The 13,362-nt window shown below is 39.0% G+C and overlaps 1 protein-coding gene across 8 annotated transcripts in view; it reads right to left on the reverse strand.

The window, feature by feature from the left end:
* The window catches only part of Slc8a1 (solute carrier family 8 member A1), a 401,459-nt gene that overhangs the window by 73,071 nt on the left and 315,026 nt on the right, over positions 1 to 13,362 (reverse strand). For 5 of the 8 annotated variants that reach the window (XM_023711223.1, XM_023711222.1, XM_004627638.3 and 2 more), the window contains one exon: positions 2,992 to 3,098. In XM_023711223.1, coding sequence (XP_023566991.1) covers positions 2,992 to 3,098 — 107 coding nt within the window. Of the gene's footprint in view, positions 1 to 2,333; positions 2,438 to 2,991; positions 3,099 to 13,276; positions 13,280 to 13,362 lie in introns of all 8 variants that reach the window. The other 3 variants (XM_004627644.2, XM_004627647.3, XM_023711226.1) reach the window with 2 other exon arrangements.

Consider the following 13,362-nt stretch of genomic DNA (forward strand, 5'->3'; position numbering starts at 1 on the left):
CTCTCTCTCTCTCTCTCTCTCTCTCTCTCTCTCTCTCTCTCCCCCTCTCTCCCTCTCTCTCTCTCTGTCTCTGTCTCTCTCCCTCTCTCCCTCTCTCCCTTTCTCCCCTGTCTCTTTGGACATGCTATTTAGATGATATGTTGGCCCCAACATTTGCTTCCTTAAAAAAATTCTTGAACCATAGGAGGGGCAGGAATTGATGCTTACATGCTTGTCCTTACAGGTGACTTCTGAGCAGTGTTGGACAGCTAGAATGCTTCTAGGGGGCAGACAGCTCCCCAGAAACTGACAGGGCGGGGAAGGTGGAGTATGCACATGTAACTGTCTTTTAGATTATACCATTGAAATTTAGACTGGGCTGAAGCACTTTGATTTGGAAAAGCTACTTGGTTAAAGGTACTGAACAAATTACTTCTGCTGTTGTAGAAGGGAAGGTTACATGTACACGTTCAGGCTAGTTTCTACTTTCCAGGTAGTGAAATGATCCTCTAAGGTCATTTCTAGCCTAAGTCAGTAATTTTATTTATAGTGATGGGAAACCACTTGTTTCAAAACTCCTTGGTGCTGTCAAAGAATTTTAATTTGCTTTTACACAAGAACATATTTTACTAAAAGGACAGCTGAAAGAACCATATCCATGGTGCTCTTCCTTGAGATATAAGGCTGTTCTTTCCTCTTTGGAGGAATCATTTTAGAATTAAGTGCTTTTTCCTGGATGTCAGTGAAGTGGTTTTGACCCCAGCTTTGTAAAACAGCAGCACACTTTTCTGGAGTGTCTTTTCCTTCCTTTACTGCCCATGGAGCTTATTAAACAAGCAGCTTGAAAACCACGGCAAGTGCCCTTCTTTCCACTCTTCATTCTATCATTCCAGAAGCCCCTGTTGCCACTGTGGACTTGATTAACTCAGAGATGTGCACTTTTGAAAGACTCCTAGTGAACCCTTAAGGTAGAGAATTCTCATAAATACAAGATTCAATTCCCTCAAATGTTGGATCTACATAGGAGTTAGTCCTGTGTAATTTATTTTATGATTTATTTATTTGTTTATTGGCTTCTTCAGAGTGTCTCAGTACGTAGCTCAGCTGTCCGTGAACTTGCTCTGTAACCCAAGCCGGGCTCAAACTCACAGTGATCCTCTGGCCTCAGCCTCCTGCATGCTGAGGTTACGGGCATGCATCACCACACTCGACAATGTTTTATTTTTTCTTGCAAAAGTGTAAGTTCCTTGCAATATAGTCTATGAAATTATTGCCTATATTACTCTCGTTAACTGTGTATAATCAGCAAGCCATTAAAATACAGTATGCTCATTTTACATATATTAATTAAATTAGCAGGATTTTCTTTAAAGTGACCACTGTGAGAGGATAATGAAGGAAGTTCTAGAACAATCCTGAATATAAGATTGTTTGTAAACCTGACATAAAATGTGTTTCCTCTCTTATGAAATATAGGCTATAATATAGAAAATCAGGTAGGAAAGAAAACTAGCTCTTTTTCAAATATTTTCTAACTCTTATGATGAACCAACAAAGTCTACTTACAAGGATACCACTGTTTATATTTTTAATTTTACTGTACATCTTAAACATTTATTAATTCTATAAAGCTCAAAATAGTTTGGAGTATAAGGCTGAATAGGCCATAGGTAAAGATTAAATTCTTACTGAAGGACTAAAACCTTCTAACTAAAGAAAACTGACCTGAAGGTGATGTCATATAGATGGATCCTTTTAATTGTCAGATTTGATGATATGAAAAACATCACATCAAAATAAGCACTAGAATACTAACAAATCTACTCTTTAAGGATCTTTGTCCTCATTCCTTTTAAACACAGAATTCTCTAAAAAAGCCTAACGATTTTCTTCTGAAATTTCCTCTTATATGCTATTACTAATTGATATTAAGTACTGTTTCTTTCCATCTTCTTTGAGGTGTAATTGACAAAATAATAAAGTGTTCATCGCTAACACTTGGGGGGGAGATTTAATAGTTGCAGCCACATTTTAAAACAAACCCCAAGTAGTAAAAAACTAAATCCATGTTTTGTTTTTTATTTTTATGCCAGCCTTTCTTAATTACAGAAATCTCTTTGAATCCTTGTTAAATCTTGTTGCAATCAAGGTTAGTCAGCATTTTTTGAAGAAAATGCGCATTGCTTGGTGCACTTGTGAATTAGGGAAGGGAAACGAAGCTGCTAAAGTTTCAGAGGCAATGGTGTTAAGTACTGGGAAGCCGAGGAAGAGGAGAGAGGTAAGTGTGAGAGTAGGGAGACACGGAGAGAGAAGAGTACAATTTCTCGCTGGTATGTCTTTGAATACTCTCACACCTTTCATTCCTCTTCTTATCCATTTTGGTTCCTCAAGCACAAGGGAGAAACTGCACTCTTTCTCATATTCCTCACGGTCAAATATTCTAATGGTAATGATCTTCCTGTGGGAACACAAGACAAAGGCAAAACACATGGTTGGAGTCACACGCGCATGCGGTAGATGTCCACCAGGCTGGATGTCACTGTGATGTTACGGATGGAGAACTGGCACCACATGGACCTCCTGAAGTATGTAAAAGGGCATCTTGGGTGCTCTCAGCCAGCCCCTGTTAATTCGATGGACCACCGTATCCCTTGCACAAATGCTTCCTGCTCAGATGGATGGTCAAAAGGTGCCCCAAGTCACGACGGCAAATTAGGAAGTCGGCTGCATTGTCACATAGCATGACAAGACAAGTGTACCAACTTTCTGAGAAATAAAGAAAAGTAGTACTGATGTACTGAAAAGTAGTCTAACAGGCTTGGAATGGGCACAGTGGCCGTCATAAGTTGATGTAGCTTCAGCCCCAGCCCACCACACCCTGGCGTGAGAGCTATGCCCTGTTACATAGGTGGAGGGATGCGTGTGTAGTGTCATGTTCTGAAGAGTGCAGGCATCCAGGGTAGCACAGGCCAGCAGAAGCTGTCGGGCTCAGCCCTGGAGCAGCCACCCCACCTTTCTTCTCACTCATCTCCACCAGGCGGGGCTCTCCAATCTCAAGGAAGAAGGTCTTGTTTTTCTCATACTCCTCATCATCAATTACCTTGACTGATATTGTTTTGCTGAAACAGAGAAGAATAGAAATTGACGACCAAGGGGAAGAGGAAAAAAGAAGGAACACAGGAACGCAGAGGAAAGCAAGGTTAACACAGCCTGGACAAACCACAATTGAGAAACGTCAGTACTTTGTGGAGTTTCTGCAAGACTGGGTATCAGATAGGCCTGAAAGATCAGAGAGGTTGCCCAGAGTGCAGCTCCCTTGCTGGGGCCGGAGAATTAATTTAGACAAAGTATTCAGGACTAATACATTTGCCATCATCATTGAGAAGGAAAAGCAGAAAAAACACAGATCACAATCATTAGGAAAGAAAAAAGTTATGTTTTTTAGTACATGTCTTAATCACTGAAGTGTCTGAGTTACGCCCTTTAATTGTCTAAGTTCACTCCTTTAAAACATAACAATAAATTGCAATGAAATGTTAACAGAGGTCATTTTCCTCTCATTGTGCTCTATTACATTTCCCAACACAGTATTTTTATCATGAGATTTTGTTAAAATAATAAATATAGCAAAGCATCATAAAAGTATAAAATCTTTTATCTTACTCTACCCATGGCCTCGAATCTAACTCATTAGGTTCATCAGATTTTCCACCTAGATCAAAACAGGAAGTTGTTCATATTTTACTTGCCTGTCTACAGATGGGCGCTGTGACCTTGAGAGAGCTATTTTGAAAGTGGGGTCACAGTGTCCCGAGTTGGGGAGGGGGAGATTCAGGATATGGTGGCTATTTTCAGCCCTCCCAAAGTCAAGCTTTACTTCTCAGTAAACATGCCATTCACACTGCCTTCAACTCCACTGGCAAACAAGTGCCATTTTCAGTAAGAATCCTTTCTATAATCCATGCCTTAAGGTCCTATGGGTGCGGGTGACTGGAATGTGGGTAGGGAAAATTCTAATGTCATGCAAATCCCAACTTCCAGTAAACTTCCTTCATAACTGAAAGTACATCTATCTGATCTTGATTTTTAATTAGATAAACACTTCAGGAATTATAGCTTACTCAGGGCCTCCCAGAAATGCTGATTTTTCTTTGAAAACAAACAAAACTTTCAGTGACATAGGTCACAGCACTCCTGATGAAAGTGTTTGATAAAATATGCTTTTATAGACTCAAATATTTAATGGCATTAACATTCTTTAATTTGGCGGAGTTTTCTAGATATTCTAGAAGGAAATTGACTTACAGTCTTGTTTTTATTTCATGGGTCAAAGTCATCAAACTTCCTTTAAGTCTATGCATGCTAAAGATCATTGCTTTTTTGTTGTTGTTTTGTTTTTACTGTTAGGAAGAAAGCAGAATTACGACTGCTTTTGGTGCCCTGGATTTCCCAGCTGCTAAAGTTAAGTGTCTGTGCCTTCATTTCTTGACTCAGCAATCTAGAAATGAGATTACATGGTTGGTTCTGTCTTTTGGAAGCCCACACAATGTAGTCTCTTAACGCAGCAAAAGGTATATAATGCTGACAGCCCAATTTCTTACTGTCAAGGAATTGGAGCTCATGAAAGTCTCTCTTCTTTACATCTCAGCTCTGCCCTCAAAGACTAACATGAGAAGAACAACTAGGGGACTAAACATTAGAATGACTTAAGCAAAATGTATTGATTTTAGTGTAGATATTTGCAAAGCTACCAACAGTATGAGAAAGTCCAATTACACATATAGAGTGAATAATTGTCTCCTAATGCTTAGAGTTACTTTCTGACATTTACCTCTTTATTTTGAACATATAGAAATATACCAGCCTGACCTGACTAAACAGGAATATTCAATTGTTTCTCCTCATCTGAAAAAAGTTAAAAAATAGAAGCAGTGTAAGAGGCCAGATATGCATGAGATATGTGTGTGGTTGATGAGTGCACTACTTCAGAACTGAATTTGATGTTAAAATGTCCATCAAAGTTATCCTATAAAAGCCCAGCAAACATCTCTATGTTATCAAAAACTGAGACTTTTCTAATTTATAGTCTTGTAATCTTAAACTTTAGTTATAGGACATCTCTCCCAGTGGCCAGCCTCACCAGACCAAGGGCAGGAAGTATAAGGTGCACCAGGAGATCCACGGTGCTCTCCTCAGCCCAACTTTCATTTTCAAAGCTTTTCCTGGAACATCAAACTGGAACACACCCTTTGTGAGAGCTTCATGCTGCAACATTCCTTCTTGGGTTACTTAACAATCTGACTTTTTATTTCTCCATTTTATAGTCCCAGTACAGTCCACACCTTGTCACATATTTTATGGCACTGTAGAAATCTAGAAAGTACAGGCTGGCTGGCTGGAGTGGCCTTGTTAATGGGATGAGTGTTTGCATAGGATTAGTACCAATTTTATTCCCACAGGTCAACATAAATAGAAACAAATAAATAGAAACAACCCAAAGATGTTTGCATGTTGTCTTCTGAGACTACCAAAGAAGTCAGTCTTTAAATATTGTACTAGCTTATAGGAAATCCTATATGCTGAGTAGCTGAGGTGTATGAGAAATAAGAGCTACACATCCCCATACAATTTACATAACAAAGTATTTTTTTTAAATCACTACAGTATCCTTGCTCACTAGGGTCTCGATCCTCAGAAAATGTTTGAGTATATAACAACTATGGTCACAAAAATGAAAGATGAAGGGAAAGAAGTACATTTGTAGGTGCCTTGTAAAGACATTTAAAATAGATGACATTTGCATAATAGCATATCATTTCAAAATCATTAGTGATTGAATCAATAATGCCCCTGAAAGGAGGAGCCATTATATATTGATCTAGCTTTTCTTGTACAGAAATGCTATTAATAGGAAACATTTCAGTCAATCACAAGTGGCAGGATAACGTCAACCTTTGTTAGGTAGCCCTCTAAATGAAGAGGGGCACAACCAGGGGCATTGTAATGCTCACTTTTGGCGCAAGAACAAAACTATATATTTTTCCTCAAGCAAAGGTGAAATTGACCAATGTCAGTTTGAAAGGAGCTTATCTTTGATGCATCTTCCTTGTATTTTTTTTTTTAATAGGGCCTAATGAATGAAGATCCTGCTGCCACTTCTTCTACCACAAGGGCCGTGACACAAGACAGGGTTCATTTGGTGAAGACTCCAGGAACACAAGCTGAATGTCTTGGGCCCTCCAAGCTCTACAGCGATTATCATCTTGGGGGGAACCTGGAGGTCCTCCAGTCTGCTCTGCTGTCACACCCATCACAAGGACTCCATCTCCCTGACAACAGATCCCTCTTGGCTCTTCCATTTCACCAACGGGAAGTATTCAGGTGGCTCTTATTTCTTTAAATTCACAAGCTAGAACAACAACAAAAGACTGGAACAGCTGGGTAGATGTAGAGCTTAAACTATAACTGCTATGTTACTATTGCACTGATAGGAAAGACATTGGTATCATGAAAATTTCAACTACCATGACTATTATAAAGAAGGTAAAAAAAACTCACTTGATTTTTTATGTAACTACTTAAAGTTAATGATGTAGTACAAAATTACATTTTATAGCTAGGGAGTTACAAATCTTATAAGGTTCACTATTTCTCAATACATATAGCCAAAATTTGTATGATCCAATTTTGATTCCATTTCAAGAGGAAAATAAAGAATTTAGTTAAGAAAGATCTATCTATTTAGTGGAAAAATACAGATCATTCTTTTTCATCTTAGCAGTACCTTTCATGTCATGATGTCAAAGTTAAAGCCATATGGCATTTCTCAGTCTCTCTATAATCTGATAGGTTTCAAAGAACCCAAGCCCTTCAAACAGACTAACAAGGAGGCCCTATCTCTGGAGGTGCCCCAAACTCTGGGGAAGAAAAGACAAGGCTTTATTAGTGGAAGCTGAATGTACAGCTCTCCAAAATTTGTGTTAGTCTCTCATCATTAACCTGAAGTGGTATCTTGGTCTCACTTTTCAGTTTAAGCCTCAATTTGTTCTGTGGTTTCTTTTCCCTGAGACCACTCTTAATATTGAAAAGAGAAGGAAAAAAAAAAGATGAGTTGGAGGATTAATGACAAGACTCTTCTAAATCCTCACACAAAACGATTTTAGTGAGGATTCCTGTAGTTAGATGCTGGGATGGCTTTTTATGGAGTTGTTTTAGAAAGATTCACCTTTCCTTTAGTCCTACTCAAAGGGCAGGGAAATGGTGAACACTTCACATTTCTTGATTCTTGGGGGAGTTTCCTAACAACCCCATAATGATTCTTACTGCTTATAGCTCACAGAGAAACAATGACTCAGTAGCTTCTGAGGTCACAAGATAAGCTCCGATCACTGGTCCCAAGGACCAGGACTTTCCAGTGTGTGCCCCACAGTCTGCTCCCAGCTCCCCTATTTGTTCAACTGTGTAATACTTTTATGATCACTTTCAAGGATTTTTAAATTAATGTAGAAATTGATTATTTTGCCTGTATATTGCAAAAAGACTGAACAAAGACAGAATTTCCATTTTACTTTTGAAAGGACTGCAGCACATATCATATTGCTGGTTGCCTTGAAAGTTAAATCCTGAGGGAAAAGCGGTTTCACTGAAAAGTCTGAGGAACATGTACATAGGTGCTCTGCGAGGCCCTGCTACACTCTGGACTGCCATACATCAATGGAAACTCACAGGCGCTGGTCCTGACCTGTAGAATCAGAATGTAGACTTTCACAAAATCCTCAGCTGACCTCTAGGTGGGTTAAAGTCTGAGATGCACTGATAACAAGTGGGTTCTCACATTAAGTTAAATAATAGAGTAACATGCTAGTGGGAGATGGATTTGTGTTTCAGACAGGGGCGAGTTGCATACTGAACAAGTGGGTGCCTGAGCCCACTCCAGATCAGCGAATTCAAGCACTCCGGCTGTGGAGAGGCCATGTGAGTAAGGTTTATGAGACTTTCAGGATGTGTAGTTAGAGTTGGGACCTGGCTTAGGTACACGGGAATGTGTGGCAGGGTTTTTGAAAGAAATGTATCAAAGAACAAATGGAACTGTGAGCATGTCATGATCACAACCGAACTTTAGATCTAATTAGCAATTTAAATTGAATTGAGAGAGAAACAAGTTGCTTTGTCCTTCACTCATGTTGTTTTCTGGATTAGACAGTGTAGAAAAAGTTGCTGTTTTCTACTTCAGGAAGTGCTGGTCTCAGCAGGCAACCTTAATAGCCTAAGTGAGAAAACACCCTTTGCATTCAGGCAGAATAGTTGACACTTGTGCAGAGTAATTTTCTTCTCCACAAAGTGATAGGAACTCTGGTGATGTGTGTTTACCCAACAGTGGTTATTTTTGGAGAGTTGGCAAAATTAAGGATGTCAATTGCTACAGAAGTGAAGTTGCCTCAGGGAATAGCGATCCCTCTATCCACTGGCCCAAGAGCTTCTGAAACTCGTTATGAAAGGCCATCTGGGTGGAACTGGAAACTTCCCCATGTCAGCCCCTGTCCTCTCACACTCAAGAGATAAGTGACCCAGGATGGACCACACCTAGCAACTTCCCTGGCCATAAAATGGTGACATGAGGTAAGATGAGTTTGCAATCTGATCTACAATACACCTGATATGAAAAGTTTTAGCATAAATGATTAAAACTCAAAAACAGACAGATTTGACCAAAAATGGGCAGAGACACTGAACAGGCATTTTTCTAAAGAAGATGAACTGAACCAACAAATGCATGAAAAGGTGCTCTACGTAATTAGGCACTGAGCCAATGCAAGTCCAAGCCACAAAGAGACACCAAGTCATACCCACTAGGATGGCTGCAATCAAAAAACAGACAATAGCAAGTGTCAGCGAGAATGTAGAGAAATTGGCACCCTCTCACACTTTCAGTAGGAATGTAAAATGAGGCAAAATCTGCACTTGAAAAGTTTTCAAAGGTTTAAAAAGAGTTACTATATGCCCCAACAAGTCCACTTCAAGGTTTGTGCCAAAGAAAATTAAAAACATGTTCACATCTAAACCTGCACACTACATTAATAACAGCAGTATTCATAATAGTCAAAAGTTAGAAACAACCCAATTGCCCAACATCTATTAGTAAATAAACAAATTGGGATATATCCACATAACTGAATATTGCTTAACAAAAAAAGAGAAATGAGTACTGGTATATACTACAACATGGAAAAACCATGAAAACATTATGCTACATGACAGAAGCCTAACAGATAGATTACATATTTTATATTATTACATTTATATGAAATGTCCAGAATAGGTAAGTCCAGAGATGAAGTAGACCAGTGTTTGTCTAGAACTAGAATTTTTAGGGTAAATGAGGACTAGCAGTGCCTGGTAAGGGGTATGGAATTTCACTTGAGGGTGGTAAAAGTATTCTACAATTAATTTTGGTGATAGTTGTGTAATTCTGAGAACGTATTCAAACCCACTGAATTGTATATTTTAAATGGACTTCATTCTATGATATGTGAATTTTATCACTTTTTAGAAAACAGGCTTTAGAAAAAATTCTAGTCCTCCTACAAGGCCGTTTGAGTGGAGAAGAAATTGTGAGACTGTCGAAGCATTTTCAGGAAGCAGTTTCAAATCTTGCTAGTGCCGCCACAACAGAAAGAAAACTGGGGCGCTGCCTGCCGCGAGACAGAGGAAACTGTTCACACCAAAATGGGTGCTGCTGCTGTGTCTGTCTGCCACCCTGACCCTCCCTCCATTGTTCTCCCTTGGATGCTCACAGATGCCAGCCATTTCCTCCAAGGTGAAGGGTGGTGACGTCCTGCTTTGCCATGCTCTGCTTAGCTTGTTTGGCAGGCCCCCCTGCCCCCCAGCGGAAAGTCTTATGAAATTCTCAGAAGCAGCATTTCCTTCACTGTATTTGTTGCAAAAGCAAAGGACAGGAAGGGACTATAATCACAGGTCATGTGCCCTTAGAAAGCAAGGGACTGTTTCCTCATCACCTCAGGCATTCTTTTTTTTTTTTTTTTTTCAGAACTGGAGATTGAACTCAGGTCCTTGCACTTGCCAGGCAAGTGCTTATTCTACTGAGCTGTTTCCCCAGCCCCCACCTCAGGCCTTCTTTAGCTCACCTTTGGCAATTACTTTTCTCTACTTACGAAGAATAAGCTTGCTGTGAGCTGTCTTAGTATCACTTGGTTTAAATTCTTAGCAAATTTTAAACTAGTTTTTTCTCTTTCAAGAATACATTGATGAGGTGCTTGAGGATCTGGTGTTAGGGAAATAAAGGGACAGAGAGAAAACATTATTGTGTTTGTTTTCATTTTCTGTAAGTGACCAAAATGCCCCCCTGCCACACCAGTAAGTGTTCCAAATAAGAACAAAATGCTTTTCATACTATTTGTACCAACATTTTATATCATTGATGAGAGACTCTGGGACAGGATCATTTTGTTTTCTTATTACTTAAAAGCTGGTTACAGAGAAATAAATACTTTGTGACTTAAATTAATTGGTCCATGTTTGAAATGGCAAGAATACTAGATTGAAATTGCAATTATTTGGGTTCATAACTTGGCTTCTGACTTTATAGCTGGGTTATTTGGGCCAAGTCTAGAAACTTTCCAAACATCAATGCTATAATTTACCAAATGGGATTAATAAAACTCACTGCATAGTGATACAGTGCTCACAGTGCGGTGATGAGCAAAGGACATCCAGTTTATTCATTTATCAAATAAATAATAAACCTCACAGGTTGTTGCAAAGATAAATTAATTACTGCATAAAAACATAATTTAATCACAGGCTATACAGTTTTAGGTACTACTGTTATTATTGAAAAGTTGTGGCTAATTTTGCAGTTCTTAATGGCCTGCTCAACTAATTACCACAAAGGTCATTTTGTAGAAGGCCATAAAGTTGGAGTGGAAATAGACAATGGAGCAGTCAAGAACAGCCACAAATTCACTCTTACGCATAGCTCTTGACTACACCTATGGCATATGATATCCAAGTACAGGATCTAGAGCTCAAAGATGCAAAGAGCATAAGCTCTGCCAAGGTTATTTATCCTTAACATAGTCTTAAGACTACATATTTATCCATAATGTGTGATATCAGCTGTATTCCTTGAACAGAAATTCTCTAGAAAATATTGTTTTAATGAATTTCTCAAAGTTGAGGGAAATGTTAAGAGTACTTGGGGCAGGGGCTGGCCAAATGGCTCAGTGGATTCAAGCATCTGCAAGCAGGAGCAGGGGCAGGGGTTTGATCCCTGGGCCTGCCATGCTGGCCCTGCCCCAGGGGCGCACTGAAACAGCAATTGATACTGGGCGTGGTGGCTCAGCCTGTAATCCCAGCTCTTGGGAGGCTGTAAAGAGGCAGATCACTAAAGTCCGACCTAGTAGTGAGACCCTGAACTCCCAGTAGACCCTCCCCCTCAAAAAAGAGTACTTGGGTGAAGAGCATATTCTTCTATACAATAAACACATACAGCATTGTTGGTTTCACTTTAGAAAATGTTATCAGCACTATCCCAAACTTGTCGCTAACTTTGTAGGAAGTTAAAATTAAATCGATTCATTAGATTTCAAAGAGACTCTTGATTTTTCCATCTTTTGAAAAGACCCTCTGCATTCTGATTATTTTGAACATTTTGGGTTGCCATTAGGCTTTTCCAAGATTATTTCTCTTTGGTTCTTCTTCTATTGTCAATTATTTTTGTAGAAATTAGAGTTTTTAAGGAAAATAACAAAAGGACCCACTTTTATATTGTTACTGTACAGTAACTATAATATACTAGAAGTGTCTTTATAAGAAAGAAGTCAGCATAAAAACAGAAGACCAATAATTCAGCTGGTCTTTCTCACATCTTCAAATTCAACAGCTTTCTTTCCTCTACTCCCCATTTCCATAGCCACAAAAATACTGGGACAACTCAAGTTCTCTCCGAGTGCATTCATACAAAACGTGCTTCAAATATTCCCATGTCAAGAGGAATTCCCTCAAATGGGAGTGGTAAGATGACCTAAAATACAATGGCAAAACTCACAGGCAGTCATACTAATGACTTCAATCAAGTCTTAGTTTCCTAATGTGTGAAAATCTACATCACAGATTGCTTGTAGAGGGCATGAAAAGATTAAATGAGAAAACAGATAAAGACCTGGTACATAGCAAGCACTCAATAAGTGACAGCTACCACTATTTGTTCTTATCATTATCATTATTACTATTACTATCATTATAAAGGTCAAGGGAAAATAATAGAGGATGAAATATTTCAGTACACTCAACATACTGATATCAAGATGTAAGCTCACAGACATACAAGCCATAAACTTTTTGTTTTGCAATACAATTTTCAGTGTTATTTCACTGGTTTCTTCCTTTCCCTGCTAACTAAAACAAAATTAAGCTTGATTGTGAAAGGCTTAGTATCTCCTAGTTTATACAAAGCATCATAAGCTTCCAGCCTGAACAACAGTTTGCATTAACAAGTTTGTATTTTGTAGGGTGTTTTGCTTCATGAAATACAATTAAATATAATGTGAATTGCTTCAGGATAATGTGCAATGTTCTCAGAGCACTTCATGGATATTGCAGCAGACAACCATTCACTGTTGAGAACCTGAGAACACAGAAGCAGTGAAAGGACATCACCCGTTGGGGCCACGAAGATGGCTCAGTAGAATAAGCACTTGCCTGGCAAGTGCAAGGACCTGAGTTCAATCCCCAGTTCCTCCAAAAAAAAAAAAAAAAAAGGACATCACTTGGAACCTCTCCACTAGAGGTCATGGATGACTGCTTCTCTGAGCAGGGAGACTCTGTGACCAAGGATCGAAACATCGGGCTTCTCTCAAAGTGAAATTTGACAATGTTAATTTTAGCTTCAATTAAACTGCCAAAAGTATGAAGAGCTTCTAACATTTTTCTATGGGTGAACTTGCGATTAGTCCTTTTTTAGAGGTGGATTTTTATTTTGCCTACAATATTCACATGAATCCTAGCCTAGACTTGTTGTCCATGGTAACCTTTTTCTTTGTCTTCCTTATGGCTTTTCTGGAAGTTCTTGTCCAATCCTGTAATTTGAAAATTTATATGTTCATTTTTGAAAAGAAGAAACTCTCTCATTGGACATTACTGAACTATTTGCTCATTTTGCTAGAAAAGTTCCAAGTTTTGCCTTCCAACGTTGTTTCCTTAGATGCTATTCTGACGATTTAAGCTTCACATTTGTTCTTGGAACTAATTCCTCTCACTATGTCACTTGCAGATACACACACTTGGTGTCCTTCTACAGTCACCCATCTCCAGGCCTGTCACCAAAGCAGCACTCACCATTTCTCCTGCTGCTCAGCCGCTCTC

Source organism: Octodon degus, unplaced genomic scaffold, assembly GCF_000260255.1.
Source record: "Octodon degus isolate 3935 unplaced genomic scaffold, OctDeg1.0 scaffold00020, whole genome shotgun sequence".
Classification (NCBI taxonomy): domain Eukaryota; kingdom Metazoa; phylum Chordata; class Mammalia; order Rodentia; family Octodontidae; genus Octodon; species Octodon degus.